The sequence below is a fragment of the Sphaeramia orbicularis genome, unplaced genomic scaffold, assembly GCF_902148855.1.
Source record: "Sphaeramia orbicularis unplaced genomic scaffold, fSphaOr1.1, whole genome shotgun sequence".
NCBI lineage: Eukaryota > Metazoa > Chordata > Actinopteri > Kurtiformes > Apogonidae > Sphaeramia > Sphaeramia orbicularis.
Window position 1 is genome coordinate 309,049 of NW_021941585.1, and position 27,756 is coordinate 336,804.

The 27,756-nt window shown below is 45.6% G+C and overlaps 1 protein-coding gene across 1 annotated transcript in view; it reads left to right on the forward strand.

Annotated features, from left to right (window-relative positions):
* znf608 (zinc finger protein 608) overlaps positions 1 to 27,473 on the forward strand; it is a gene marked incomplete at its 3' end in the record, with an annotated part of 71,389 nt that extends 43,916 nt beyond the window's left edge. Inside the window, exons 4-9 of the mRNA XM_030130020.1 lie at positions 8,040 to 8,310; positions 14,373 to 14,460; positions 19,384 to 21,805; positions 24,758 to 25,226; positions 26,940 to 27,106; positions 27,323 to 27,473. Of these exons, the coding sequence (XP_029985880.1) occupies positions 8,040 to 8,310; positions 14,373 to 14,460; positions 19,384 to 21,805; positions 24,758 to 25,226; positions 26,940 to 27,106; positions 27,323 to 27,473 (3,568 nt within the window). The remainder of the gene's footprint in view (positions 1 to 8,039; positions 8,311 to 14,372; positions 14,461 to 19,383; positions 21,806 to 24,757; positions 25,227 to 26,939; positions 27,107 to 27,322) is intronic.
* Between the last annotated feature and the right edge of the window lie 283 nt (positions 27,474 to 27,756).

Genomic DNA, 27,756 nt, shown 5'->3' on the forward strand with positions numbered 1-27,756 from the left:
CCGACTCTGTTACCGTCTTCTGATCGGATTCTTTTTGTCGTCGTTCGTCTCAGAGCGTTAACGCGGCGCTCGTTGTCTGCTGGTTAGCGTGTGCACTCTTCCGCTCGCTCTTTGACTGTAACGCCTCTGTTTACCTGGTTGGTTTTAACAGGTTTGCTCAGGCCGCGTTTCCATGGCAACGTTGGTGGTGTTTGGTTTGTTCGGGACGAGTTGCGATGGGGGTGTGATGTCGCATGTAAACAGCTGATCTGGAGCATGGGGGGGGGGGTAATGACTGGAATCCAACAGCTGCAGGAGAAGGGTGGAATGTTAAAGACGTCAGAGAGCGATGCACTGAACCATAAAATACACCCCCCCCCCAAAAAAAGGGACGTTTACAAAAAAGATAGAAGTACTTTCATGGGTACAGGCCGGGTCACAATAAAGGAAATGCAGGGGGTAGCAGGAAAGGAAGTGAAGAAATGAACATTTGTGGATGAAGCTAATTATCAGGACATTTAATGATGATGAGCGTCTAATTTATTTATTTATTTCTTCCTTCCCTCCTTCCTTCCTTCCTTCCTTCCTTCCTTCCTTCCCTCCTTCCCTCCTTCCTTCCTTCCTTCCCTCCTTCCTTCCTCCTTCCCTCCTTCCTTCCTTCCTTCCCTCCTTCCTTCCTTCCTTCCTTCCTTCCCTCCTTCCTTCCTTCCTTCCTTCCTTCCCTCCCTCCTTCCTTCCTTCCTTCCCTCCTTCCTTCCTTCCTTCCTTCCTTCCCTCCTTCCTTCCTTCCTTCCTTCCTTCCTTCCTTCCCTCCTTCCTTCCCTCCTCCTTCCTTCCTTCCTTCCCTCCTTCCTTCCCTCCTTCCTTCCTTCCTTCCTTCCCTCCTTCCCTCCTTCCTTCCCTCCTTCCTTCCTTCCTTCCTTTCCTCCTTCCTTCCCTCCTTCCTTCCTTCCCTCCTTCCCTCCTTCCCTCCTTCCTTCCTTCCTTCCTTCCTTCCTTCCCTCCTTCCTTCCCTCCTTCCTTCCTTCCTTCCTTCCCTCCTTCCCTCCTTCCTTCCCTCCTTCCTTCCTTCCTTCCTTCCCTCCTTCCTTCCCTCCTTCCTTCCTTCCTTCCTTCCCTCCTTCCTTCCCTCCTTCCTTCCTTCCTTCCTTCCCTCCTTCCTTCCCTCCTTCCTTCCTTCCTTCCTTCCTTCCCTCCTTCCTTCCCTCCTTCCTTCCTTCCTTCCCTCCCTCCTTCCTTCCTTCCTCCTTCCTTCCTTCCTTCCCTCCTTCCTTCCTTCCTTCCCTCCTTCCTTCCTTCCCTCCTTCCTTCCTTCCTTCCTTCCCTCCTTCCTTCCTTCCTTCCTTCCTTCCTTCCCTCCTTCCCTCCTTCCTTCCTTCCCTCCTTCCTTCCTTCCTTCCTTCCTTCCTTCCCTCCTTCCTTCCCTCCTTCCTTCCTTCCTTCCTTCCTTCCCTCCTTCCTTCCTTCCTTCCTTCCTTCCTTCCTTCAGGACAGTGCATGTTACTGAACATGTCCATCAGTGTCAGTTGTAAATCTGTCAGATTGCAGCAGCTGGGTCATTTCCGTCTGTAGTCTTCAGGTGACAGGAACGACAGACGAGGAAAAGACCAGACCTCCTAAAAACCCGCAGAACAACAGCAGTGAGGACCATCTGCTGCTGGAACCAGCTCTGGTGTTCCTTCATCAGAGTTTCAGCTGGATTTGAAGGAGGCAGACGACTGGGAGTCTGTTCTGTTTACTGGGAAACCGGTCCACTGTTCACTTCCACTGACTGACACTGGAGTCTGTCCAACAGTAGTGCGCCTGCGCGGCCCCTCCCACTGACAGAGCTGTGGCCCCTCCCACTGGCAGAGCTGTGGCCCCTCCCACTGACAGAGCTGTGGCCCCTCCCACTGGCAGACCGGGATTGGATCAAATCTGTCAAAGGAGGAGGGGCCAGTCCATGCAAGACTTTAAATATCAGGCGAGCATTTTTAAAATTCACAAAACTATGAAATTTAAGAAATTTGTATTGATCTGAAACAGTGCAGCGGTGGAAATTCAGTGTTTTTTGTCAGATATTTTTATGGCTTCTTTAAAAAAGTGATTGTATGGGTTTGAGTGTTGAACCAGCAGCAGGAAGTTCAACACGATCCAATGGCAGAGAAAACCATGGAGTGTACAAACATGTGAGCAGCATAAGGGCTGAAAACAGCTGTGACTTCTGTCAGATGTTGCACATTCAGACGTTCATGTGACTGTGGTGGATCCACATCCGCTTTTATTCGAAGTGGGTTTCATGTGTGTTTCCGTCCGAGCCCACATGTCCCTGAACAGAACAGATTAGAGGTTTAACGATGGGAAAATGGAGCCTTTCAGGTGAGTTCAGTGGACAGACAATGGGTTTAATCATGGGTCAGGTCAGGTCAGGGTCTAATGTACCCGGGTCCAGGTGGATGTGGGTTTGGAAACGTGGACCCGTTCAGGACTCTGATCTGGAGTCGTCGGCTTTCCACACACGAAGATTTTTTGTCGTAAATACTGAACAAGTTTAATATCTATGATTGTCGGCCCCGACCCGTTTCAGATCCGATTATCAGAACAAACTGACCCTGAACAGACCTCAGACCACCGGAGGATCTGATCAGACTGAAGATCATCTGGGGTTTGTGGTCCTTGGTCAGGAAGGGGAAAACCAGGACCGAAACAGCCGATTGTCTTTAAGTGTGGACCTGCTTTATTAATCAATCAATCAACCTTTATTTATAAAGCGCTTTTCATGCACAGATGCAACACAAAGTGCTTTACAGTATTAAAAACAATTACACAATAAAAACAAAAACAATTACAAAGAAAACCCCTCCCTCCCACCCTCCATACTAGACACACACGCACACGCACACAACAGGGAGACATGGCATGGCACTGAGGATCGAGGAAACGCCCCCTTTGGGGCCGTCCACACTGGGAGGAGCCACAGGCCGTGCCATCGGGGGGACCGGCACCCGGCTCCGACAGACAGGTGGACCCCCACATCGAAGGGAGGACCCCCAGCCGGCCGGGCCAAAGGGACCCAAGGACAGTACCCCCACTAGCAGAGCAGACACAGCTCCCAGTGTGGAGGACCCCCCCTGAGGAAACACTGGTGTTAAAGCTAAAGACTAAAAGCAGAACATAGGACTAAGAATAAATAAAATTAAAGCTGCAAGCAGCATTGGGCGGGACCTCGCACCGGGCGTTCCGCCTCCCCCGCGATCCGCCTCCCGTGACCGTCCACACCTCAGCTCCACTCACACCTCTCCGTCCCCATACCAGTTCCCATCCTTTAGTGTCTGTCCTCCTTACATCTGTACAGAACACCAGTGACCCTCTGCTGAAACCACCATCACCTTTAAAATGACACTTTTATTTTGGAAAACCTACTGTGTGTATGTGCATTTGTTTTTAATGTGAGAGAAAGAATCAGTTTGAAAAATGAATTGAAATTGTATGAATAATTGAGCATAAAAGTGATGATGTCTCACATTTAAGGCTTTTATTTTGGAAAAACCCTATTGTGTGAGGATGTGTGTCTGTGAGAAAGAGTACTTTTGAATGAAGAAACATTGTACAAACAGTTGAGCGTTTGGTCATAAAAATGAAAAGAAGTTATGTAATAGAAATTTTGTATTATTGGTATTTGGGGTTTTATTTTGAAAAAATGTACTCCGTGTACTTTTGAATGTGTGCAAAATTTCCAGTATCCAAAATACAATCCAGTAAAACCTGTTTTAAGATGGAGAAAAAAAAAAATAAAAAATTGGATTGTCTGGGACTTGAACCCAGGTCCTCTTGCTCCATAGGCAGCTACATGAACCACTGCACTAAGGACAGCCATAGACAGCTGCCCACCAAGAAGAATTTTATAGGGACTTTGTCATTGTTAAAAGTGAAAGTAAACATAGTCTTCAAAAAATCGCCATAATTCCATAACCGTAGGTCGTATCTGAAAAATTCTTTCACTTTTGGATTCTGCAGACTTGTGGGAATTGAGTGAGGTATAACTTTTTATTCAAAAGTCTGGAATGACTGAGTACTAATTGCAGAAACGTAGAGTAACTTTCAAAGGCAGATTGCCAACTTCCTGTTGGAATTAACTCATGAGTGTCAGTGTATGATTTGTCGGCTCAATCAGACCAACATTTTGGCATTTGTTTCATGTTTCTGTGACATTCCTACTGGCCGCTAGGGCCGATTTTGTGTGTTTTTTAGTACATAGGTGGCGCTACAGAGTCCATTTTAGCATGCAAGGGGTTAATTTTGATATTGTATGAAAGTGTTCACCAGTCATGACATACATGGCAAATTTGGTGAGTTTTGGAGCATGTTAAGGGGGTCAAATGGCAGTCTAAAGTGGAAAAAGTATGAAAATAAACAAATTGTTATAAATCAATAACCATACATCCTATCTCAAAAATTTTTGGATGTGAGAGTTGTGCTGAGTCCCGTGAACGCGTAGATATGTCACATTTGGGGAAAAACTCCAAAGTGAAAAATGAGTTCTAAACATCGCAACTTTGCAGGCTTGTAAAAAAGAAACTAAGACAGTTATGGAAAAGGTGTGAAATCGTTGTATTAAGGAGGGTTCACTCTATCTTTTGGCGCTATTTAGAAGTCAATACCACAAACGGTGTCATCGGAGTTAGTTTTAGAAATTTTATTTTGAAAGGCATATTGCGAAGTTCCTGTTGCAGATAGGTCATGAGTGTCAGTGGATGATTTGTAGAGCATGATCCAACAAAAATTTTGGCACTGGTTTCATGTCTGTACGACATTCCTACTGGCCACTAGGGCAGTTGCCGTTTTTTTCACATAGGTGGCGCTAGAGAGCCCATTTTGGCACCTATGGGGTTAATTTTTTCATTTTATCAAATTTTTCGCCAGGCCTGACATGTGTGCCAAATTTGGTGAGTTTTCGTGCATGTTCAGGGGGTCAAAATCCAGGTCAAAGTGGTGTGTGAATAATAATAATAATATAAAAACGAACGAAAAACAATAGGGCCTTGCTTGCAGGCAAGGCCTCTCACTGTGTGAGAGGGCCTTACCTTTCGGCTCGGTCCCTAATAAATACAGTACCAAGAGTAAAATACGTACGATTATAAATAAAATAGAATAGATAAAGTATCAGTGATAAATAAAACAAAATAAGAACAAGAAGAGTTTTAAAAAATTAGTTAAAAGCCTGATTAAAAAGGTGTGTCTTTAATCTCCTTTTAAAAATGCCAACAGTCTGTGCAGTCCTGAGGCGCTCCGGCAGGCTGTTCCACAGGTGGGGGCCATAGTGGCTAAATGCTGCCTCACCCTGGGTTTTTGTTCTGGGTTTTGGTATGGTTAAAAGGCCAGTGCCGGAGGACCTCAGGGTCCGCGAGGGTTGATATGGTAAAAGCAGATCAGATAAACAGGAGGGCGCAAGGCCGTTAAGACATTTAAAAACCAGCAGGAGAACCTTAAAATCGATCCTGAAGCGTACGGGGAGCCAATGCAGCGACTCTAAAACCGGTGTCATGTGCTCCTGCCCTTTAGTGTTTGTCTTTGTTCTGAAACATGAACATAACATCTGTCTGTCTTGTCTCATAATTCAAACATGGTTGAACTGTTACATAAATATGTGGGTAAGACCTGGTTCTGGTTCTGGTTCTGGTTCTGGTTCTGGAGGTTCTGGATGATCCAGGTTCATGGTTCAGAGGAATCTGCAGGATCAGTGTTTGAGTTTAGCCTCTGGATCAGAGGTTCATATGTGGGTCAAACTGAAGGTCCAACCTCCAGAACCTGAACCAGCACCTGAACCTAAACCTAGACCAGGTCTATGGTTTGTTCTCCATCGTGTCTGTGTCGTCTCAGATGTTTGATCTTCATCGTTCTGTTTCTAAACCTGAGGTTTAAGTCTGAGGTGCACATGGACGACTGCAGCATTTGTTTGTGTGTTTATTAGTTGGTTTGTTTGTTTGTGTTTGTTTGTTTGTGTGTTTGTTTGTGTGTATATGTGTTTGTTTGTGTGTTTGTGTTTGTCTGTTTGTTTGTTTGTGTGTTTGTTTACACAAACACACAAACAAACACACAGATATATGTTTGTTTGTATGTGTGTGTGTTTGTTTGTGTGTGTTTGTTAGTGGATGCCTGTGTGCTCAGTGGTGCTTCATGTGTACTGGTTTAAAGACTGGTACAGTGTGTGTGTGTGTGTGTGTGTGTGTGTGTCTGTGTGTGTGTGTCTGTGTGTGTGTGTATGTGTCTGTGTGTGTGTGTGTGTGTGTCTGTGTGTGTGTCTGTCTGTCTGTGTGTGTCTGTGTGTGTGTGTGTGTGTCTGTGTGTGTGTGTGTGTGTGTGTGTGTGTGTCTGTGTGTGTGTGTGTGTGTGTGTGTGTATGTGTGTGTGTGTATGTGTCTGTGTGTGTGTGTGTGTGTGTGTGTGTGTGTCTGTGTGTGTGTGTGTGTGTGTCTGTGTGTGTGTCTGTGTGTGTGTGTGTCTGTGTGTGTGTGTGTGTGTGTATGTGTCTGTGTGTGTGTGTGTGTGTGTGTGTGTGTGTCTGTGTGTGTGTGTGTGTGTGTGTGTATGTGTGTGTGTGTGTGTGTGTCTGTGTGTGTGTCTGTGTGTGTGTGTGTGTGTCTGTGTGTGTGTGTGTGTCTGTGTGTGTGTGTGTCTGTGTGTGTGTGTGTGTGTGTGTCTGTGTGTGTGTGTGTGTGTGTGTGTGTGTGTATGTGTCTGTGTGTGTGTGTGTGTCTGTGTGTGTGTGTGTGTGTCTGTGTGTGTGTGTGTGTGTGTGTCTGTGTGTGTGTGTGTGTGTGTATGTGTGTGTGTGTGTGTCTGTGTGTGTGTCTGTCTGTCTGTGTGTGTCTGTGTGTGTGTGTGTGTGTGTGTGTGTGTCTGTCTGTCTGTGTGTGTCTGTGTGTGTGTGTGTGTCTGTGTGTGTGTGTGTCTGTGTGTGTGTGTGTGTGTGTGTGTGTGTGTGTGTGTCAGCTGTACAAGTGCTGGATGTGAATGTGTGGATGAGACTGAAAAAGACTGAGGCAGCCAGAGAGGAAACGTAGAAAAAAGAAAAGAGAGAAGAAGAAAAGAGATGACTGCTGAAAACCACACACACACACACACACACACACACACACACACACACACACACACACACAGTGAACAGACAAGACATGACTGTAAAGAGAAAAAGAATAAAGACAAGGAGGAATACAGAGAGAGGAGGAGGAGGACAGGAAAAGATGGATTAGACTACTTCTTCTTCTTCTTCTTCTTCTTCTTCTTCTTCTTCTTCTTCTTCGTTGGTGTTTTCTCCTGTAACAGTTCAGTTTCTATAAGATGGGACTGCAGATTCCAAACAGAATACATGTGTCAAACCCACAGATACAAATGTGTCTTTGTTTAATTGTAGATTTTAGACGCAGAGTTCATGGAAATCTGAGCCGCCTCCCCTGACCACACCCCCACCCCCCACCTCCACCCCCCCACCCCCGTTTCCTCTGATTAATTTGGGTACATCCAGAGGAGGACAGAAAACAGACTAATCTGTGCAGATGTTGAACGTCTGCGTCGTCTCTGATCTGGAGTCATGTGACTGTTTTAGAACAAACTGATGGGCGTGGTTTAGCTCCACCTGCCTTTAGCCCCGCCTCTGTGTCTGCAGTTGTCATAGAAACCATGTCATCAACAGCCTGTCTCCACTGTAACCCTAAACAACAGGTGGACTCAGACTGGGTTCAGACCCCAGGTGGATGTGGACTCAGGTGGACTCAGGTGGGTGTGGTCCACATCAGCAGGTGGACTCAGGTGGGTGTGGTCCACATCAGCAGGTGGACTCAGGTGGGTGTGGTCCACATCAGCAGGTGGACTCAGGTGGGTGTGGTCCACATCAGCAGGTGGACTCAGGTGGGTGTGGTCTGAAACCTGATACTTGTCTGGTATTTAACCATGTGACCTTCGTCTGAACTAGATCGCATTTTTCTGACCTTTACGTCATTGGATGAGTTCAGGGGGTCAAAGGTCAAAGTCTGTTTCCTGTTTTTACTGACCCCCCCCCCCTCCCCCCCCTTCTGTTCCAGGTCGACCCCATGTTCACGGTCCCGGCCCCCCCGGCCCCCGGTCACCCTGGGGCTCCTGGGGCCTCGTTGCCCTCGGGCCCCGCCTTCTCCTCCCCGGCCCCACCCACGTCCGGCCCCAAGCAGCTGGCGGTGAGGACCAGGTCGGTGGGCACCAACACCCAGGACGGGGGCCCCCCAGGACCCCTGGAGGGGGACCCGGCCTGCCTGGGGCCCTGCCAACCTGGGACCAGCGTCAACCTGGAGGGCATCGTCTGGCACGAGACCGAGGAAGGTCAGTGAACGCAGCACGGACCGGTTCAAAAGTGGGGGAGGGGCTGACAGCGGTGGGTCCAAACTGAGAGGCGGGGCCTGAGGGGGGGTGTCGTCAGCTGTTACTATGTAAAACAGACACAACGGAAGAAAAAGACTTTTACAGTTGAATATGTCAGCAACTTTGAACTGTAGTCAGTATTTTATTTGTTTGTTGTTTCTTCAGTTTGTTTTGTTCATGTTACCGACGGCATTTAGAGCAGTTTACAGTCAGTTTGTGTACTTTATCGACTACTGTGACTGTTTGTAATTTGTTTTTTTATATTTTATACACACACTATTTCCAACAGTATTCCCTCTCCTGCTTTGACTCCCATATGAATGTCAGGTCCATCCCATTCCTAGTCTATGGGTTCAGTCTGACGTGGCTCCACCCTTTGCAGCTCTAACAGCTTCAACTCTTCTGGGAAGGCTGTCCACAAGGTTTAGGAGTGTGTTCATGGGAATTTTGGACCATTCTTCTAGAAGTGCATTTGTGAGGTCCCACACTGATGTTGGACAGAAGGCCTGGCTCTCAGTCTGCGCTCTAATTCATCCAAAGGTGTTCTATGGGGTTGAGGTCAGGACTGTGTGCAGGCCAGTCCAGTTCATCCACACCAGACTCTGTCCTCCATGTCCAAATGGACCTTGCTTTGTGCACTGGTGCACAGTCATGTTGGAAGAGGAAGGGGCCGGCTCCAAACTGTTCCCACAAAGTTGGGAGCATGGAATTGTCCCAAATGTCTTGTTCTGCTGAAGCATTCCCAGTTCCTTTCACTGGAACTAAGGGGCCCAGCCCAGCTCCTGAAAAACAACCCCACACCATAACCCCCCCTCCACCAAACTTTACACTCGGCACAATGCGCTCCCACAAGTATCGTTCTCCTGGAGACCGCCAAACCCAGACCCGTCCGTCAGATCACCAGATGGAGAAGTGCGATTGGTCAGTCCAGAGAAGGCTCCTCCCCTGCTCTACAGTCCAGTGGCGGCGTGCTTTACACCACTGCATCCACCGCTGTGCATTGCACTTGCTGATGTATGGCTCGGATGCGGCCGCTCGGCCACGGAAACCCATTCCATGAAGCTCTGTGCGCACTGTTCTGGAGCTAATCTGAAGGACACATGAAGTTTGGAGGTCTGTACCACTGACTCTGCAGACAGTCGTCCACCTCTTCGCACTCTGCGCCTCAGCATCCGCTGACCCCGCTCCGTCAGTTTCCGTGGCCTACCACTGCGTGGCTGAGTCGCCATCGTTCCCAAACACTTCCACTTTCTTATAATCCAGCTGACAGCTGACTGTGGAATATTTAGGAGCCAGGAAGTTCACCACTGGATTTGTGTCACAGGTGGCATCCTATCACAGTTCCACGCTGGAATTCACTGAGCTCCTGAGAGAGACCCATTCTGTCCCAAATGTTTGTAAAAGCAGTCTGCATGCCTAGGGCTGGATTTAATCCACCTGTGGACATGGAAGGGACTGGAACAGCTGAGTCTGAGGATTGGGATGGAGGAGACTAGACTTTTGGAAATATAGTGTAGATTTGAACATTAAACACACACACACACACACACACACACACACATATAAACCCAGTGTGTCCATCCACTGTCATTGATCCAACTCTATGGGTTTATTATTTTTTCTTCAGTTTTCTTCAGTTTGTTGTTTATTCTTTTGTTATTATTGTTGTTGTTGTTGTTGTTGTGTACTATTTCATATATCTAGTCCGTTCTAGTCCCAGTGTGTCTGGCTTGTCTGGTCCGTCTCTGCTTCTGTCCACATGACCATAAAAGGCTGAAGTCTGACAGGAAACAGATCACTGTCACATGTTTACATGCACTGAAGAGATGGGATCACTGAACAACCCTGGTTTAGACGCTTCAGTCCATGACTGGATTTCATGCATTCTGGTTCTGGTTCTGGTTCTTGCTCTGGTTCTGGTTCTGGTTCTGGTTCTGGTTCTTGCTCTGGTTCTGGTTCTGGTTCTGCTGGATCGACCGTATGCATTTTCGGACTCGTTTGTCTGTGTTTATCGTTCTGGACAGACTGGGTCTGAGAACCCTGAAAATGAAGAACCAGGAACAGAGAAAACAGCTGAACTTCGAACACATGCCTGTCAGACCTTCTGTTCTGTATGAGTGAATGAACTCAGTCCGTCCTTCTGGACACTGGTCAGAGATTTGACTTTTAAAGCAGACTCCGTTGGTCAGATCCCGGATGAGCCCCCACATTTGTTCCCTTCCCAAACAGACCGGTGCTATTTCATTCTTGTAGTTTTAATTGCGATATTCGTCAGGTTTTAACCTCGGTCTGAAAACGTCGTACACATGTTTTTAGGTCCACGTTGAACAGTGTAGCAGCTAATTAACATCATATAGATTAAATTAAAAAATGCAGATTTTTTCAGCGACTCAGACACATTTTCAGGTCGTGGAGTTGAAATAAAGTCAGATGAACAGCGATGGAAACAGTTTTTAGACCTGACTCATATTTTCTCCTGTTTTTCCTCAGTTTTTGGTTTTGTGTTAAATAGCGTTTGTCTGAACATGATGAATGTGCGTTCGCGTGGATTCGTCTTTACTCTGGAGGTAAACGAACCTTTAATGAACCTGAAACTTGTCCGTGTTTGTATGTTCAATAACCCTGACTCGCCAACTCCTCTTCTTTATTTTGCATCGCATTCAGAGCCTGTTTTTTTTTTTGTTTTTCCACATTAAACCTCCTGAAGTATCGGCGCTCGCTGCTTTCGCTTCGTTCCCCTCAAACTGAACCAAAGTCCTTGAACGTCGGTGGAATGGAAGCGTCTCTGACTCCAGGCTCCGTTCGCTCTCCTTCCTCCTCGGGTTTTTATTCTCTGCAGATAAACATCGAGAAAACACTCGCAAAACGGGAACAAATGAAGGACGTGGGTTGGATTCAGTGGAGTTCAGTCTGTTCTGGTCATTTAAAGTGGATCTGAGGGTTCAGGGACAGACGGTAAAAACAGGATCAGACGGACGAACACTGAACGCTACGTCGACCAAACAGATGTGTGGCGTTCACTGACACCTGAGCTGGAGAAGGACTTACAGCTCCATCCTCCAAACCCAGTTTCAGGGACTTCGTTAGTGAAGTCCCCATCTGGGTTTTTTTTGCTTCTGATCTGATTTTTTGTTGATGTTACTAATTTTCACTCATATGTTGATGATTTTTGTTTCATTTCTTATGTTTATGAAATATTCTGATAACTTTTGTTAATTTTGATTCATATTTCAGAATTTGTCAATTTCATTGATCATTTTTCCGATTTCTAAAAACAAAAAACTATTTTCTTGATTATTTTGTTCATTTTTACTCATTGTGAGATTTTTTTTTTTCCTAATTTTCATTCATATGTTGATGATTTTTGTTGGATTTCTTACATTTATTAAATAAATATTCTGATAACTTTCGTAGATTTTGGTTCATATTTCAGAATTTGTCAGTGTCATTACCTCCAGCAGGAGGTACTGTGATCGCTTCGCTTTGTGTGTTTGTTTGTTTGTTTGTTTGTCTTTTAGCAAGATAACTTAAAAAGTTCTGGACGGATTTTCATGAAATTTTCAGAAAATGTTGATACTGGCACAAAAAAGAAATGATTAAATTTTGGTGGTGATGCGGGGGGGGGGGGGGGGGGGGGGGGGGTTGTTGATTATGTTTCCTATTTCTAAAAACAAAAAAAAATGTCTTGTTTATTTTGTTCGTTTTCACTCATTGTGGGCTTGTTTGTTGTTGTTGCTAATTTTCATTCATATATTGATGATTTTTGTTTAATTTCTTACGTTTATGAACTATTCAGATAACTTTTGCAGATTTTTGTCGGTTGTGTTGCGTGTTCTTCATACCTGGTTAAACTCCACACACAGTTCCACAGTTGAAACTCAGTTCAAACACATGATTTCACTGTAAACTCTTGTGCAAACGGTTGAATTTTTAGGACTATTTAAAGTAAACCACACATTCACACTGTGCCACCACAGACACGTCAGGGGTTAAAGGGTTAAACCAGTGTCTCCGTGGTCCTGGTTCTGTTGTTTTTTCCATCTGCCTTCATTAAAGCTGCTCCGTCGTGTCCGGACCTGCTTCTACGGCTCTAACGGCCGCACTATTAGATTTGGTCTGCGTTGCCGACGGCGCGTCAGGAAAGCGGAGGTTCATGGTTTGAAATGTCAGTGTGTGAGTGAAGGAGGAACCGACACCTTCAACTGTCTGTCAAACAAATCAGAATGAACAAAAACTACGACGTCACAAACTCTGCAGGTTAATGAGACTAAATATGGTCCCTTTAATTCAGATGGACACTCAAGTAGTAAATAAACTCATGTCGACATGAAATTAAAAAAAGTTTTTGGGTATTTTTTTGCATCAAAAACCTGGTTTGTTTGTGTTATAAATGTGTCATTTAAAGGGTTAAAATAGGACCGTTTTTGAGTCTGTGGTGTTTTTGTTTAAGACTGAAAGTGACGAAATAACAAGAAAAGGTCAAAAACAAAACCAGTTACAGACTGTATGAAAAATGTTTGTTGTCCTTCTGTCCGGTGCAGATCATGTTCTGCTGGTGTTCAGATACAGATCAGATCCCAGAGGGTCTGAACAGGGTCTGAACAGGATCTGAACAGGGTCTGAACAGGATCTGAACAGGATCTGAACAGGGTCTGAACAGGGTCTGAACAGGATCTGAACAGGATCTGAACAGGATCTGAACAGGGTCTGAACAGGATCTGAACAGGGTCTGAACAGGATCTGAACAGGATCTGAACAGGGTCTGAACAGGGTCTGAACAGGATCTGAACAGGATCTGAACAGGGTCTGAACAGGATCTGAACAGGATCTGAACAGGGTCTGAACAGGGTCTGAACAGGATCTGAACAGGATCTGAACAGGATCTGAACAGGGTCTGAACAGGATCTGAACAGGATCTGAACAGGATCTGAACAGGGTCTGAACAGGGTCTGAACAGGGTCTGAACAGGATCTGAACAGGATCTGAACAGGGTCTGAACAGGGTCTGAACAGGATCTGAACAGGGTCTGAACAGGGTCTGAACAGGATCTGAACAGGGTCTGAACAGGGTCTGAACAGGATCTGAACAGGGTCTGAACAGGATCTGAACAGGATCTGAACAGGATCTGAACAGGGTCTGAACAGGGTCTGAACAGGATCTGAACAGGATCTGAACAGGGTCTGAACAGGATCTGAACAGGGTCTGAACAGGGTCTGAACAGGATCTGAACAGGGTCTGAACAGGATCTGAACAGGGTCTGAACAGGGTCTGAACAGGATCTGAACAGGATCTGAACAGGGTCTGAACAGGATCTGAACAGGGTCTGAACAGGGTCTGAACAGGATCTGAACAGGATCTGAACAGGATCTGAACAGGGTCTGAACAGGATCTGAACAGGATCTGAACAGGATCTGAACAGGGTCTGAACAGGATCTGAACAGGGTCTGAACAGGATCTGAACAGGGTCTGAACAGGGTCTGAACAGGATCTGAACAGGATCTGAACAGGATCTGAACAGGGTCTGAACAGGATCTGAACAGGGTCTGAACAGGATCTGAACAGGGTCTGAACAGGGTCTGAACAGGATCTGAACAGGATCTGAACAGGGTCTGAACAGGATCTGAACAGGGTCTGAACAGGGTCTGAACAGGATCTGAACAGGATCTGAACAGGATCTGAACAGGGTCTGAACAGGGTCTGAACAGGATCTGAACAGGATCTGAACAGGGTCTGAACAGGGTCTGAACAGGAGTCACATCTATGACCATGAAGTCCAAGAACTGTTTAGAATGTCCCAGAACTGGAAGGGTCACATCTGACGACAGGGATCAGATCTGTCTGCTCATGTAAACGGACTCACAGCTGTGGTGTCTGCTGGACCACTATGACCCCATGATGATGCTGTAGATCTGGTTCTGATGGTTCTGGATCAGTTCTGATGGTTCTGGTCTAGTTCTGGTCTGGTTCTGGTCTGGTTCTGGTCTGGTTCTGATGGTTCTGGTTCTGTGTGGTTTGATTGACAGGTGTGCTGGTGGTGAACGTGACGTGGAGGAAGAGGACGTACGTGGGGACGCTGTTGGACTGTACCAAACACGACTGGGCTCCTCCCAGGTAACACCTGACTCCTCCTCCTCCTCCTCTGTACATACTACATACCAGTTTCCAGTTCCTCCTCACTGTTGCTGTTTACATATATGTCATATATTTAAGTCATATATGTCATATATTTAAGTCATATATGTCATATATGTCATATATTTATGTCATATATGTCATATATGTCATATATTTATGTCATATATGTCATATATGTCATATATTTATGTCATATATGTCATATATGTCATATATGTCATATATTTAAGTCATATATGTCATATATGTCATATATTTAAGTCATATATGTCATATATTTAAGTCATATATGTCATATATTTATGTCATATATGTCATATATGTCATATATTTAAGTCATATATGTCATATATGTCATATATTTATGTCATATATGTCATATATGTCATATATTTATGTCATATATGTCATATATGTCATATATTTAAGTCATATATGTCATATATGTCATATATTTAAGTCATATATGTCATATATGTCATATATGTCATATATTTAAGTCATATATGTCATATATGTCATATATTTAAGTCATATATGTCATATATTTAAGTCATATATGTCATATATGTCATATATTTATGTCATATATGTCATATATGTCATATATTTATGTCATATATGTCATATATTTAAGTCATATATGTCATATATGTCATATATTTATGTCATATATGTCATATATGTCATATATTTATGTCATATATGTCATATATGTCATATATTTAAGTCATATATGTCATATATGTCATATATTTATGTCATATATGTCATATATGTCATATATTTATGTCATATATGTCATATATGTCATATATTTAAGTCATATATGTCATATATGTCATATATTTAAGTCATATATGTCATATATGTCATATATGTCATATATTTAAGTCATATATGTCATATATGTCATATATTTAAGTCATATATGTCATATATGTCATATATTTAAGTCATATATGTCATATATGTCATATATATCTTATAACGTGGTGGTTTAATCTGCCGTTTGATTGGCTGCTGCTGACCTTTGACCCTGTTAGTATTTACTCAGATGTGAATCCCAGTTTCAGTTTCATACCAGAGTCTGTTTCAGTTCAGATGCTTCTTATATTTGTGTATTTTCCTCCTAAACGCTGAATAAAGCCGTCAGTCGTCGTGTGTTAAACCGTTGACCGTGGCTGGTTTCACTGTTTGTTTCATGTTTCATCTCCGTTGTTCGTCATCGTCCTGTTTTCACTGATTCTTTTCTGGGAGGAGGTTTTTTTCTTTTTTTTTTACTGTTTCTAAAATCATAAACAGGCTGCTGCTCGTGTCCTTTCCCTTTTGTAAAATGTGACGGTCGCTGTGAAACCTCCCAATTACCACTTCTGTATGTAAATGACTGTTGTCATGGCGATAAGGGCTCAGATTAATCTGTTTCCGTCGTCTGTCGTCTGTCAGCGTGGATACGTTTTATTCCACCAGTTAGAGAAAGAAAAGCCGTCCTCAGGGATGAATCATCTCCATAAATCTGTTAAATCAACAGCCTGAAACATTTAAGACACGTTTAAAAAACTGAAAACCTGATATGTACATATAAAAAAAAAACCCAGAGTCAAGACAAACACATATTTACTGAGCTTTAACTGGAATTTCTTTGAAATTTCCCCCAAAACTCATTCATTTCATGTTAAATATTCATGCAGTTAACACTTAAACATTTGTTTTATTATATTATTTTCTATATTTTACAGTTTTAAAAAGAAAGTCTCAGATTTGTGTGGATTTAGGAGTCACCATCAGCATTTTTCTGAGTATTCTTTGTATTTTCTGTGTTGATTTTATCATAATTGATTATCTTTGAGTTTGTTTGATTACAGTTAAATCTTTAAGTGACTTTTGGTGAAATTTTCTGTTCTTTAAAGTAATTTATCACCATTTATTGTTATATTATTCTCTGTATTTTGAATTTTTTTGCTTTAAATCCTGTAGACGCTCATTAAAACTCAGATTAAATTCAAAGGTTATTTTATCAAAAACAGACAAAAAGTGAAGAAAATCGGACTTTTTCACTCAAATCTCTCATGAACTGAACTTAAACCAAGCGTCTCCTTTCACTGTCGTTTATTCAACTTTTTTTTTTTGTATAAATGTGTTCATTAGGATTTTTCTTTTTTAAACACACACACACACACACACACACATGAAACAAAATAATAAAACACAACAGACTGGGAGTGGTCAGAAAATAAATAAATATAAATAAATAAATGATATATATGCATATACACACATAAATGCACACACACATACCTTTTAGGCTGTACATATGAGTACAGTTTATTCAACTTTTTTACTGGTGAATCAATGTTGAATATGCAAAATACAAATGAGAACTGTATTTTACTCCAATTATTGACATGTATTGATCAGATTAACGGATCAACACATATTAATTTTATATCAGTAGATTATTCTGATAAATTTTGCTAAATTGCTTATTTTTTTTAGGTTTAATTGCTGTTTTTATTTATATTATGTAGGATTTAGGATCTAAAAATGGAAATGGGAATAAAATAAAATAAACCCCACAGTGGATTTAACTGAGTTTATTTGCAGTAAAATGAACCTTAAACCCTGAATAATGTCACTATAGTTTCTTTTATTTTAACTCAGGTCAGATATGGAAGTAAATATGGTTGTTTTTTTTAATATATAAATCCAAAAACTGGGTTGTATTTCACAGTGTGACCAGCAGGGGGCAGTGATGTAGAAACCAGGCATTAGTTCATATGTGCTGTTCACCCGCTCACCAGCAGGAGTCACTGAAGTAAACACATGAATATTCAAACAGATGAAGGTCTGAACTCACATCACATGGCATTAGAACTAAACCAAATACTGACGAAAGCAGCAAATATCCTGAAAAAGTCCAAGAAAACACACAAACTGTGTCTTTGACCTTTAGGAACTCATTACAGACATCAGAGGAACCAGATACGATCATCTGAAGAAACAGGAAGTTCCTCTGAAGCCTGTTTCAGTGAATCACATGGGTCATGTATACAGTTTGTAACAGCGACGCTGCGTTCAAAGGCTCCTGGAGTTCACAGTTCCACATGACGCTGCGTTCAAAGGCTCCTGGAGTTCACAGTTCCACATGACGCTGCGTTCAAAGGCTCCTGGAGTTCACAGTTCCACATGACGCTGCGTTCAAAGGCTCCTGGAGTTCACAGTTCCACATGACGCTGCGTTCAAAGGCTCCTGGAGTTCACAGTTCCACATGACGCTGCGTTCAAAGGCTCCTGGAGTTCACATTTTCACATGACTTATTTCCCCGTTTTGATAAACATAGATAAAGTGTGTGCGGTCTGGAGACGCAAAGCACTGTGGGTAACAGGACATCAGAGGAGTTCAAAGACCATGGACAGTGTGGGAAATATGAGACGTCTACAAATGTAGAGATAAGAGGAGGAGGAGGAGGAGGAGGAGGTGTGTATTTGTGTTTTTCTGCTGTGAACCCAAACACATCAGATGAATCGTCCTCTTTCTGAGTTTAGAATCGTTCAAACCTCCTCAGAGGAAATAAAGACACAAGAGAAACGACAACAGGAAAGAACAGAAGAGGAAGAAGAGTAGAACTGTAAACACGCAGCAGGCAGTAAATCTCAAAAACCACAACTTATTTTGGTTAATGAACTACTGCCCCAGTTTCTTTTATCTTTAAACCACCTCGGCACCAAAACTCTCTGGTTATCTGGAGTAAAGGCTGCACGTTCTACAGATGTTTGGACCAGCAGTGGCTCTGGACTTCTGCATTTGGACTGAACACCAGAGGGAGGTCGAGTAATTTAAAGTAACTCAGCAGTTCTGTTTGGGATGGACGGACCAAACCAGGAGAAAATGAAGAACTCACCAAAAAAGAAGGTTTGAGGTTTGAAAAAGTTAAAACAACAGCTGGATTTATTGCTTCAGGCAAAAATAGCAAAAGTTACAAAAAGTAAAAAGTCAGTTATCAGTGAATCTAGCATCAAACACACATTTCATCACAGAGAGAAAAAGAAAAAGCCTAAAAAAAGAGTTTCCTTCATTACTTTTATACTCTTTAGTGACTGTTGGACACTCCCATTATTCAATGACATCATTCGTCGTCTGCTTATTATTGGTTAATGGTCGTTACTGGGCAGAACACGTCAGTCACTCCATCAGCTAATTCTAAGAACAGCACGTGATGAAAGTTCATTTGAGTTTAACAAGCGCCCTGAACACCTGTCAATCAAACCAACTGGTTCTAGCACCTGTGCCATTAGGCTAGCGTTTCTGGACCACAAAAAATCCCTTAGTTCATATTCTGGTTTTTCTGCTCGACTCTCTTTCCCACAATTACTTTCCAAAGTTGTAAAATTAGATCTTTTACGTAGAATCTGACCTCTTCTCTTAAGTTCAGCACAGACAAGTGTGAGTTCATCTAAACCACACCCACAAACCAAACCTGACTGTTCAGTACCTGTGAAAGCCACACATTCAACTTCCATTTAACGTAAGATACGTCTTACAGAACCCATCTGAACAGAAGAGGAACGATTCAGAGTAGAACCCATCTGAACAACAGAACCTCCAACTGACCTGTAGAGTCTGAGCGGTCGGATTCTGTCCTGAGGTTCCTGAACTACACACACAGTGGGTGGAGCCTCAGAACAGAGATAAAGTTACAGTTAAAGTCTGATAAAACATGGAATTATTTGTACAAAGTTGCTGCTGTTTGATGTTCTCCACGTTTTTTTCGTATGTGTGTTTATTTCTTTAGATTTTCGTGGTATTTTGTCTGTTTTCGTACAAAGCGCTCACAGACGAACCAGGGTGTTTGTTTGTCGTTCATTGGTCGTTAAATCTCTTTCCGGTTCTTCTGTCCAGGTTCTGCGAGTCTCCGTCCAGTGACCCTGAGATGCCAGGTGGGCGTGGCCGAGGCAAAAGGATGCGATTGGCTATGGCGGAGCGTCCCTGCGTCGATCCAACTCCGACCGGCAAAGTCCGAGGCCTGACACAGCACAGGAGCCGCGGAGGGGGCGTGGCCGGGACGACCGCGCCAATCCACAGCAAAGGCCGGCGAGGCAGCCTGAACCTCATCAACAACTGCAGGGCGCCACCGTCCTTCTTCACCGTCGACGAGGTGAAAACCACCAACAGCTCCTCCGCGCTGTCGTCCGGGAAGCGAAAGAACAAACCACCGGCCGACCTGGACCTCAGCCTGGTCTCCGCCGACGACATCAAGAACGGCAACGGGAAGAGGATCCGGGCCAAGTCTCGCAGCGCTCCGTCGACACCGCAGGGTAAATCCGACCCTTCGTTTATGGACCCAGGCGGAGGCTGCGCCTCGTCACCTCCTCCTCCGCCCATCCTCATCGACTGCCCCCACCCCAACTGCACTAAACGCTACAAGCACATCAACGGCCTGCGCTACCACCAGACCCACGCCCACCTGGAGGCGGAGGAGCAGAGGAAGCCGGAGCTGGAGCCCATGAAGGACGGCGACAGCGAGGAGAGACTGTCCGACTGTGAAGACGCCATCGGCAACATGACCTACGACCTCTCAGAAACCAACAGCAGCACCAACACCTCATCGAAGAAACCCGCTCCTTTGTATAAAGTGACCACGGTGGGGTCGCCGAAGAACCGACGGCTGCTCCTCAGCACCGACCACAGCCCCACGGCCAACTCCAAAACCAGAAGAACCTCACTCCTCAAAGACGGACTCATCGACGACCTGAGCAACCTGCCCATCATCTCCAACATGACCGTGGTCCTGGAGAACTGCATGGTTCCCGACAGGAACTCCACGGTGGAGATGCCCAAGCTGGAGGCGGAAGGTTTGATTGACAAGAAAGGAGGAGCTTGTGACAAAGGGAAGAAGGCCAACGGGAAGGTGGAGAAGCTGTCCAAGTCGCGGACGAACCGACCGATCGCTCCGGCTCCGGCTCCTCCGAAGCTGATCGCCATCCCCAACACCACGTACCCAGATACCTCCGCCTCGCAGCAGCCGTCGCCCATGGCCGCCGTCGGCCTCACCAGTAAGACCGCCCCCCTGAAGCCCATCAAACCAAAGCTGAGTATTGTGGTGGAGCCGAGCCTGGTCAAGGCCACCCTGGTCACCTGCAGCAAAGAGACCAGGAAGAAGGAGAAACGGAGGCTGAAGGACAAACACAACAAAGACGCTCCGACCCGGACACCCAACGGCGACAGCAGTGGAGTGAAGATGGAGGACAGCGGCAGTAAAATCAAAGAGATTTCAGGAAGCCTCCTGAAGGAGCACCTCAGTAAGCAGGAGGTGATGAACGGACTCACCGAGAGCCAGGAGAGCAGGATGGCCAGTATCCGAGCCGAGGCCGATAAGGTTTACACCTTCACTGACAACGCGCCGAGTCCTTCCATCGGCGGGTCGTCACGACTCGACGCGGCTGGATGTTGCCTGGCAACAACTGACAACAGCAGCAAAAACAACAGCCCCGCCTACTCCGACATCTCAGATGCCGGAGATGATGGGGGATCTTCCGAATGTCGCTCCGACGGACTCCGATCGAAGTCTGGCTCCTCTGCATCCTCTGAGGTGAGCTCTAGCAGTAACCATGGTAACCCTGGTAAAACCCCACCCTCAGCTACATCTAAAGACCCCCAGTCTCCGTACTACCACAGCTACGAGCCGTACTACCTGCAGGGATACATGCAGTCGGACCGGCAGAACAGCGGCGGCGGTGGCGCCACTTTCCACAAAAGCTCCGCCCACGACGGGAAAGGAAAAGACAGGAAGGAGGAGGTGAAGGAGGATGACAAAAACTCCTCCCATGAGTTCTCAGAGTTGAAGAAGGGTGAGGGTCCTCCTCCATCTCAGCTCCAACTGGCTATGAGCCAGACCCAAACGGCCCTGGCCCAGTCGCTGTACTACGGTCAGTACTCCAGAGGACTGTACATGGACCAGAAACTGTTGTTGGCGTCCAAATGCTGTGACCAGCCGTCCGGCGCCAAGCAGAGGGGCGAGAGGGGACGAGACGGCGAGGACATTAAACATATAGTCGGGGGTTCGGCCGGCGGACCCATGTTGGGTAAAGTTTCAGACGGGGGTAAAGGGTGCTGTCCCAAACCGGTCCTGTCCTACGTGGAGATGAGTGAGAGGGGAGAAAGGGGGCAGGGCCTGGGCGTCAAAGTGGTGCACGGGGGCGTGGTCGACCAAGTGTCAATGAAAGACTGCGACGACATCAAGTCGCCCTCCTCTTCCTCTTCTTCGTCACTCCACAACCCAAACAGTCAGACAGATCTGGACTCAAATGTTTCCTTTTCCAGTGTAAGTTTCTCCCTCTGTCTATAACCTGCCGCCGCCGCCGCTGATGGTGTTGTTGGTGTGATTTAACGACTGTTGTTGAGTATCTGAGCAGGTTGATCCCAGTGTGTACAGCTAAACCCTAGGTGCTAATACCCAGGCTTCTGTGGTGCTGTAGCTCCGCTTCGACGTCCTACTCCAGTCATTTGTGCTCGACATTTGATTTGATGGATTTGAATGTTTTTAATGTTTAGATTAAGATTAACGGGGGAAATGTGTAACTCCGCCTTTAGTTGTAAATTTAAAATATAAAGACATAAAGAAAGAAAAGGAACTTTTCTAATACGTACGTGTTGGTTTTGATATGCTTTTTCAGAAAACCTGTACAGTTTTTGAGCATGTCACCTCCAGATGCAGTAACTCGATCCACGCTGGCTCATGAAACAAGTTCTATCAAATAGGGGTCGACCGATCATCAGCTCCGATCCGATGTTCAGCAGTTATTTATTTAATCCAAACTTTCACCAATCTGGCCCTGGTGTAGTCGTCTCTGGTTCTCGAACCCTTTCCCTCGTCGCTGTCGTGAACTGTTTCGGCACTAACAGTAGTCACTCTTGTGTCTCCAACAAAAGATGTCGCACAAAAGATCTTGATCTGTTGAGGTTCGCTCGTCCTGCTCCACTTTTTTCCAGCTGTTTCTTTAGCTTGTAGCCTTTTTTTTAGCATGTATATCCAGGGTTTTTTTTTTTAAGGCAGATGTTCCTCATTTCATCTCCCAGTTTATACATTTTCCTCTTTGTTTTTTTGTCGTATTTAACATCACAAATGCAGAAGAAAACAGGAGTAAGGCGACTCTCCTTCCCCTCGCTGTGGCTCCGTAAAACAATAATTAATGGAGCTGACATTTACATCTGGAGCTTCGACACGCATCTTCGCATCATGCCAGAAAAGGGGTGAAAAATAAGGGGTTCATCCAGGCGTCGTGTCTCCGTCACTGTTGATCGGATAAAGGTCGTTACTAACGCAGTCGTTTCACCAAGAACAGATGCTGATCTTTAACAGTCATTTATTAAACTAAGACACTAATAAAGTCAAACAAAAACCAAAACAGAATAAACAAAAGAACGGACGAAGCCAGTCAAGAGGAGCAGGGCCAGGTGGACCGGACCAGGGTCAGAACAGACTAGGGTCAGAACAGACCAGGATCAGAACAGACCAGGGTCAGAACAGACCAGGATCAGAACAGACTAGGGTCAGAACAGACCAGGATCAGAACAGACCAGGATCAGAACAGACCAGGATCAGAACAGACTAGGGTCAGAACAGACCAGGATCAGAACAGACCAGGATCAGAACAGACTAGGGTCAGAACAGACCAGGATCAGAACAGACCAGGATCAGAACAGACTAGGGTCAGAACAGACCAGGATCAGAACAGACTAGGGTCAGAACAGACCAGGATCAGAACAGACTAGGGTCAGAACAGACCAGGATCAGAACAGACTAGGATCAGAACAGACCAGGATCAGAACAGACTAGGGTCAGAACAGACCAGGATCAGAACAGACCAGGATCAGAACAGACTAGGGTCAGAACAGACCAGGATCAGAACAGACCAGGATCAGAACAGACTAGGGTCAGAACAGACCAGGATCAGAACAGACCAGGGTCAGAACAGACCAGAGAAAGGAGTTACCAGTCTGCAGTAATGCCCCACCCACCGCCTACGTGATTGATTACAAATAACAATAAAGCAAGGAAAGAACATTAACTTCTCATTAGAGTACTTCTTATTTCAGATCCATCCAGTTCAAAGTGCAAGTTGACAATAAATACTGTTGAAATATTGGTGTACATTCTATATTTGGCTTAAAAGTATCATAATGGACTTAAAAATGTATGTTCCTAAAAATCGACCACAAGATTTTAAATCTTACCTACTTTTGTATAAAATACAGGAATGCTATTTGTAAAAGTGTGGATCATCTGCATAGGAAACCTCCAAAGACTTTTTAAGCACAAACCAGTCTTTTCTGGAGCTTTGGTGCTGAAGAACTTACCTCAACTCACCTTAAAAATGTCAAATGCACTCGCATCATTTCTACATTTTGGAACCTAGTCTTCATTTTCTGTTTTTTTTTTCAGGTCTAAGCTCGTTTTTAGGCTGTGGTTGATGACTAGACGGTGCTAAAGTGATTATAATTGGTTTGCTGCAGTTAGCAATAAACTCGACTGTGTTTCCAAGGACCTTTAAATGATGCAAATTGGTTGGAAAATGAGTTCTTGTTTCCTTGGGTTTCAAACACTAGAAAAGTTCTAGTTTGACCTACGATGTGACCACGCTAGCGTCCATCCCTACTGTGAATGTTCGGTCCCAAACCGTCCTCGTTAGACGCTGATAACGGGCGTCGGCTCAGGAAGCGCCGTCGGTCGACCCCTGGTATGAACTGGATGAATGTGGTGTTGGGCGCAGGAGCTTTGTTCTTGTTTCCGTTCTGTTCTTCAGCCGCTCATGTGTGAGGTGTGTCTTGATATCATTGGGAGGAACGCTGACCTCCTTCACATCCCACCTCCGATCGGCCGCCTGCTGTCCGAACGTCGTCATCCTCCATCAACATCCCACCCAGAGTCGGTGATAGATGCTCTGTCTATGGCTCTGTTCACCCAGTGTTTCCTCTATAGTCGCTGAGCAGCGGTGGGGCGACGCCCACGCCCAAATTCCACACCCGATCAAACCAAACTTGTAAATTAGACGCTCCCTCCAAAAACCCACCAAAGGAAAACCATTTAGTCTTACAGTAATCTAAAGGGTGTTTAGTTTTAGCCGCTAGCGACTGGCCATGTAAACAAAAACGGGGACAGAGACGTGGACCGAAGTTGAAGCGCCCTCTAAACGACCCCACCCACCACTGTTAACAAAGACTAATAGGGGAAACACTGCCGCTCCTACATCAACCCTTGTCCCCATCGCTCTAGCCCTCAGACGGCCCGGCCTGGGCTCACCGCCTCCCTCACAGCAAATATTCAGAGCTCCAACACGGGGAGGAGGCCGAGGAGGGGGAGGCGGACAGGGGCAAAGAGTGGGCGGCGGCTACAGCTGAGCCGGCGGGGGCCAAGATGAGTGCCGGCGCCGCGGAGCGAGGAGGCGGAGGAGGAGGAGACGCTAAAAAAGCCAGGATCGTCGGCTCGCACGAACTCCTGCCCACCATCGACGTGGAGGACCCGGACCCGGACCTGGAGGGGCTGGAGGAGCAGAGCCAGGAGCCCATGGGGGGGCTGTCCGAGGAGTCCCAGAGCGCCCGGGTCGCCGTGTCCCCCCCCATGACCCCCCAGCAGCCCTACATCCAGTACCAGCACTCCTCGTACCCGCCGTACCTGGCCATGTGCGAGGGCGGAGGGGGCTCGTACAGGGGCATGTCCCCGACCCTGGTCCACAGTTACCCAGGTGAGGACTCTGGACCAGAACCTGGTGTAGATCAGCCAACAAATCTGTATGTTTTCAGACATGATGTCAATGGGCATACATCCCATAATTCCCTTTCGGAGTGTTTTAATTCAAGTGTGTGAGAGGATACGCTTACAGAAGAGGATCAGGACCACTGGAAAACAAAGCTCCCATATTTGTTTTATTATTATTATTATGAGACTAAAGCCAGAATTCTGGATTTTTTCCTCCAAATAATAAAAAAAACATATTGGACCTTTTTTTTCCCGGTGGTCCTAATCCTCTTCCATAAATACTCGATACTTTAAAGCAGGGGGGTCAGACTCCGGTCCTGGAGGCCCAGTGTCCTGCATGTTTCAGGTGGTTCCCTGTTCCTTCACACCTGGTCCAGTTACTGATCAGCTCATGGTCATGCTCTGCAGAAGCCCGATGACGATGGAATGGGTTCCAGGTGTGAAGGAACAGGGAACCACCTGAAACATGCAGGACACTGGGCCTCCAGGACCGGAGTCTGACCCCCCTGCTTTAAAGTCCACCCAGTGAGCCTCAGTGTTTGGTACCTCTGCCAGGAGGTACTGGGACCACTGTGCTCTGTGTGTTTGTGTGTGTGTGTTTGTTTGTGTTTGTATGTATGTGTTTGTGTGTTTGTTTGTTTGTATGTGTTTGTTTGTTTATATGTGTTTGTGTGTTTGTTTGTTTGTATGTATGTGTTCGTGTGTTTGTGTGTTTGTTTGTGTGTTTGTTTGTGTGTTTGTTTGTTTGTATGTATGTATGTGTTTGTTTGTATGTGTTTGTGTGTTTGTTTGTGTGTTTGTTTGTGTGTTTGTTTGTGTGTTTGTTTGTTTGTTTGTGTGTTTGTTTGTTTGTTCTCATCTTCAGTGTAAAACTCTTCCACCCATCTTTCCCAGATCTTCCCCACAGATAGGCCTAGGCCCTGGGACCAACCCAGTCCATTTTGGTCCCAGTAGGACAAAGTTCAAGGTCACAGCAAGGTCACAACATCTACAGTTTTCCATCTGTCATCACTGAGACATTTTCAGAAATTCATCCAAAATTCCAAACGACTCCGATTCTCCTCCAGTTGGATCCACCTGTAGCTTAGAACAGTCTCTTGTATGTGGAACTAAATTGTCCACATCCACTGTGGAATGTGGACTCTGTGGACATTTACACTGAACACTGAAAATCCCATTTCCCACACATTTAAAATTAGAACTCAACTAATATTGATGTGAATTGAATCTAATTGGACAGACACATGACTGGGACCAGATTCAACTGTTTGTGTGTATGGAACAACCTGGAAACTGTTGGATTTAAACAGAAACAGTGGATCCACACATGCACAGAGTTCAGGCTGAAGGAGGAGCTCTGAGTTCTGAACACTGGTTCTTGTTGTTCTGCTTCTGGAACCTTAAATACATGATGGTTCTGCACCGAGGAACCAATACAGTTCAGTCTAATCTGATCTAAATATGAACCAACCGGACCTAAAACCAGATCCTCTCACGAAAGTTCATGAGGAACCAGGAACCTAAACGAGTCCACCTCCACCGTTCATGATAAATTATCCAGATCGTGTTCGATTTTCTCGTTTCTTCTAAAAAACAGAAGGTGTTTTTTACCGTGTTCCGACAGAGAACGTCTGATATTCATGTTTCCGTACGCTGATCCGTGGTGTTCCTCAGTTCCTCCCTGTTCCGTGTCGTCCAGGCTTCCATTACCCGCTGTACGGGAAGACGGCGGGCAGGGAGGAGTCGGAGGTGACCCCGCCCACCAGAGGAGGAGCAGCGGGCAGTAAGCAGAGCGCCGACCCGTCGTCGTCAGCCGTGGACCTGCTTCAGCAGCAGAACCATCAGTACCACGGAAAGTCCCCAGCTGTGAGCGTCCACACCACGCCTCATAGAACCACCCACAGAACCCATGCTCAGCACACACATGCTAATCAGGCTAATGCTGTTAGCGTGTTAGCTTAGCCTCTCTGATTAAACTGACATGCTAACGGTAGCTCCTCCTGTTCCACTGTTCCACGTTCTCACGCAGATCTGCAGGTGTTTTCTCACATTGTCCTGTTTGTGTTTTTGTCGTGGTCTCAGCCTGGAGAGAAGGGTTCCCCCGAAGGCGAGAGGGAGGCGGAGCGAGAACCCAGGAACCACATGTCATTCGCCCGACACCTGCACACGCACCATCACACACACCTGGGCATGAGCTACAACCTGATGGCAGGACAGTACGACCTGTACCCGGGTACGCAGAACCCACAGAACCCACAGAACACAGAACACACAGAACACACAGAACACAGAACACACAGAACACAGAACACACAGAACCCATGGAACCCACAGAGCACACAGAACACACAGAACACACAGAACACAGAACACACAGAACACAGAACCCACGGAACCCACAGAACACGCAGAGCACACAGAACACACAGAACACAGAACACGCAGAGCACACAGAACACACAGAACACACAGAACACAGAACACACAGAACACACAGAGCACACTGAACACAGAAC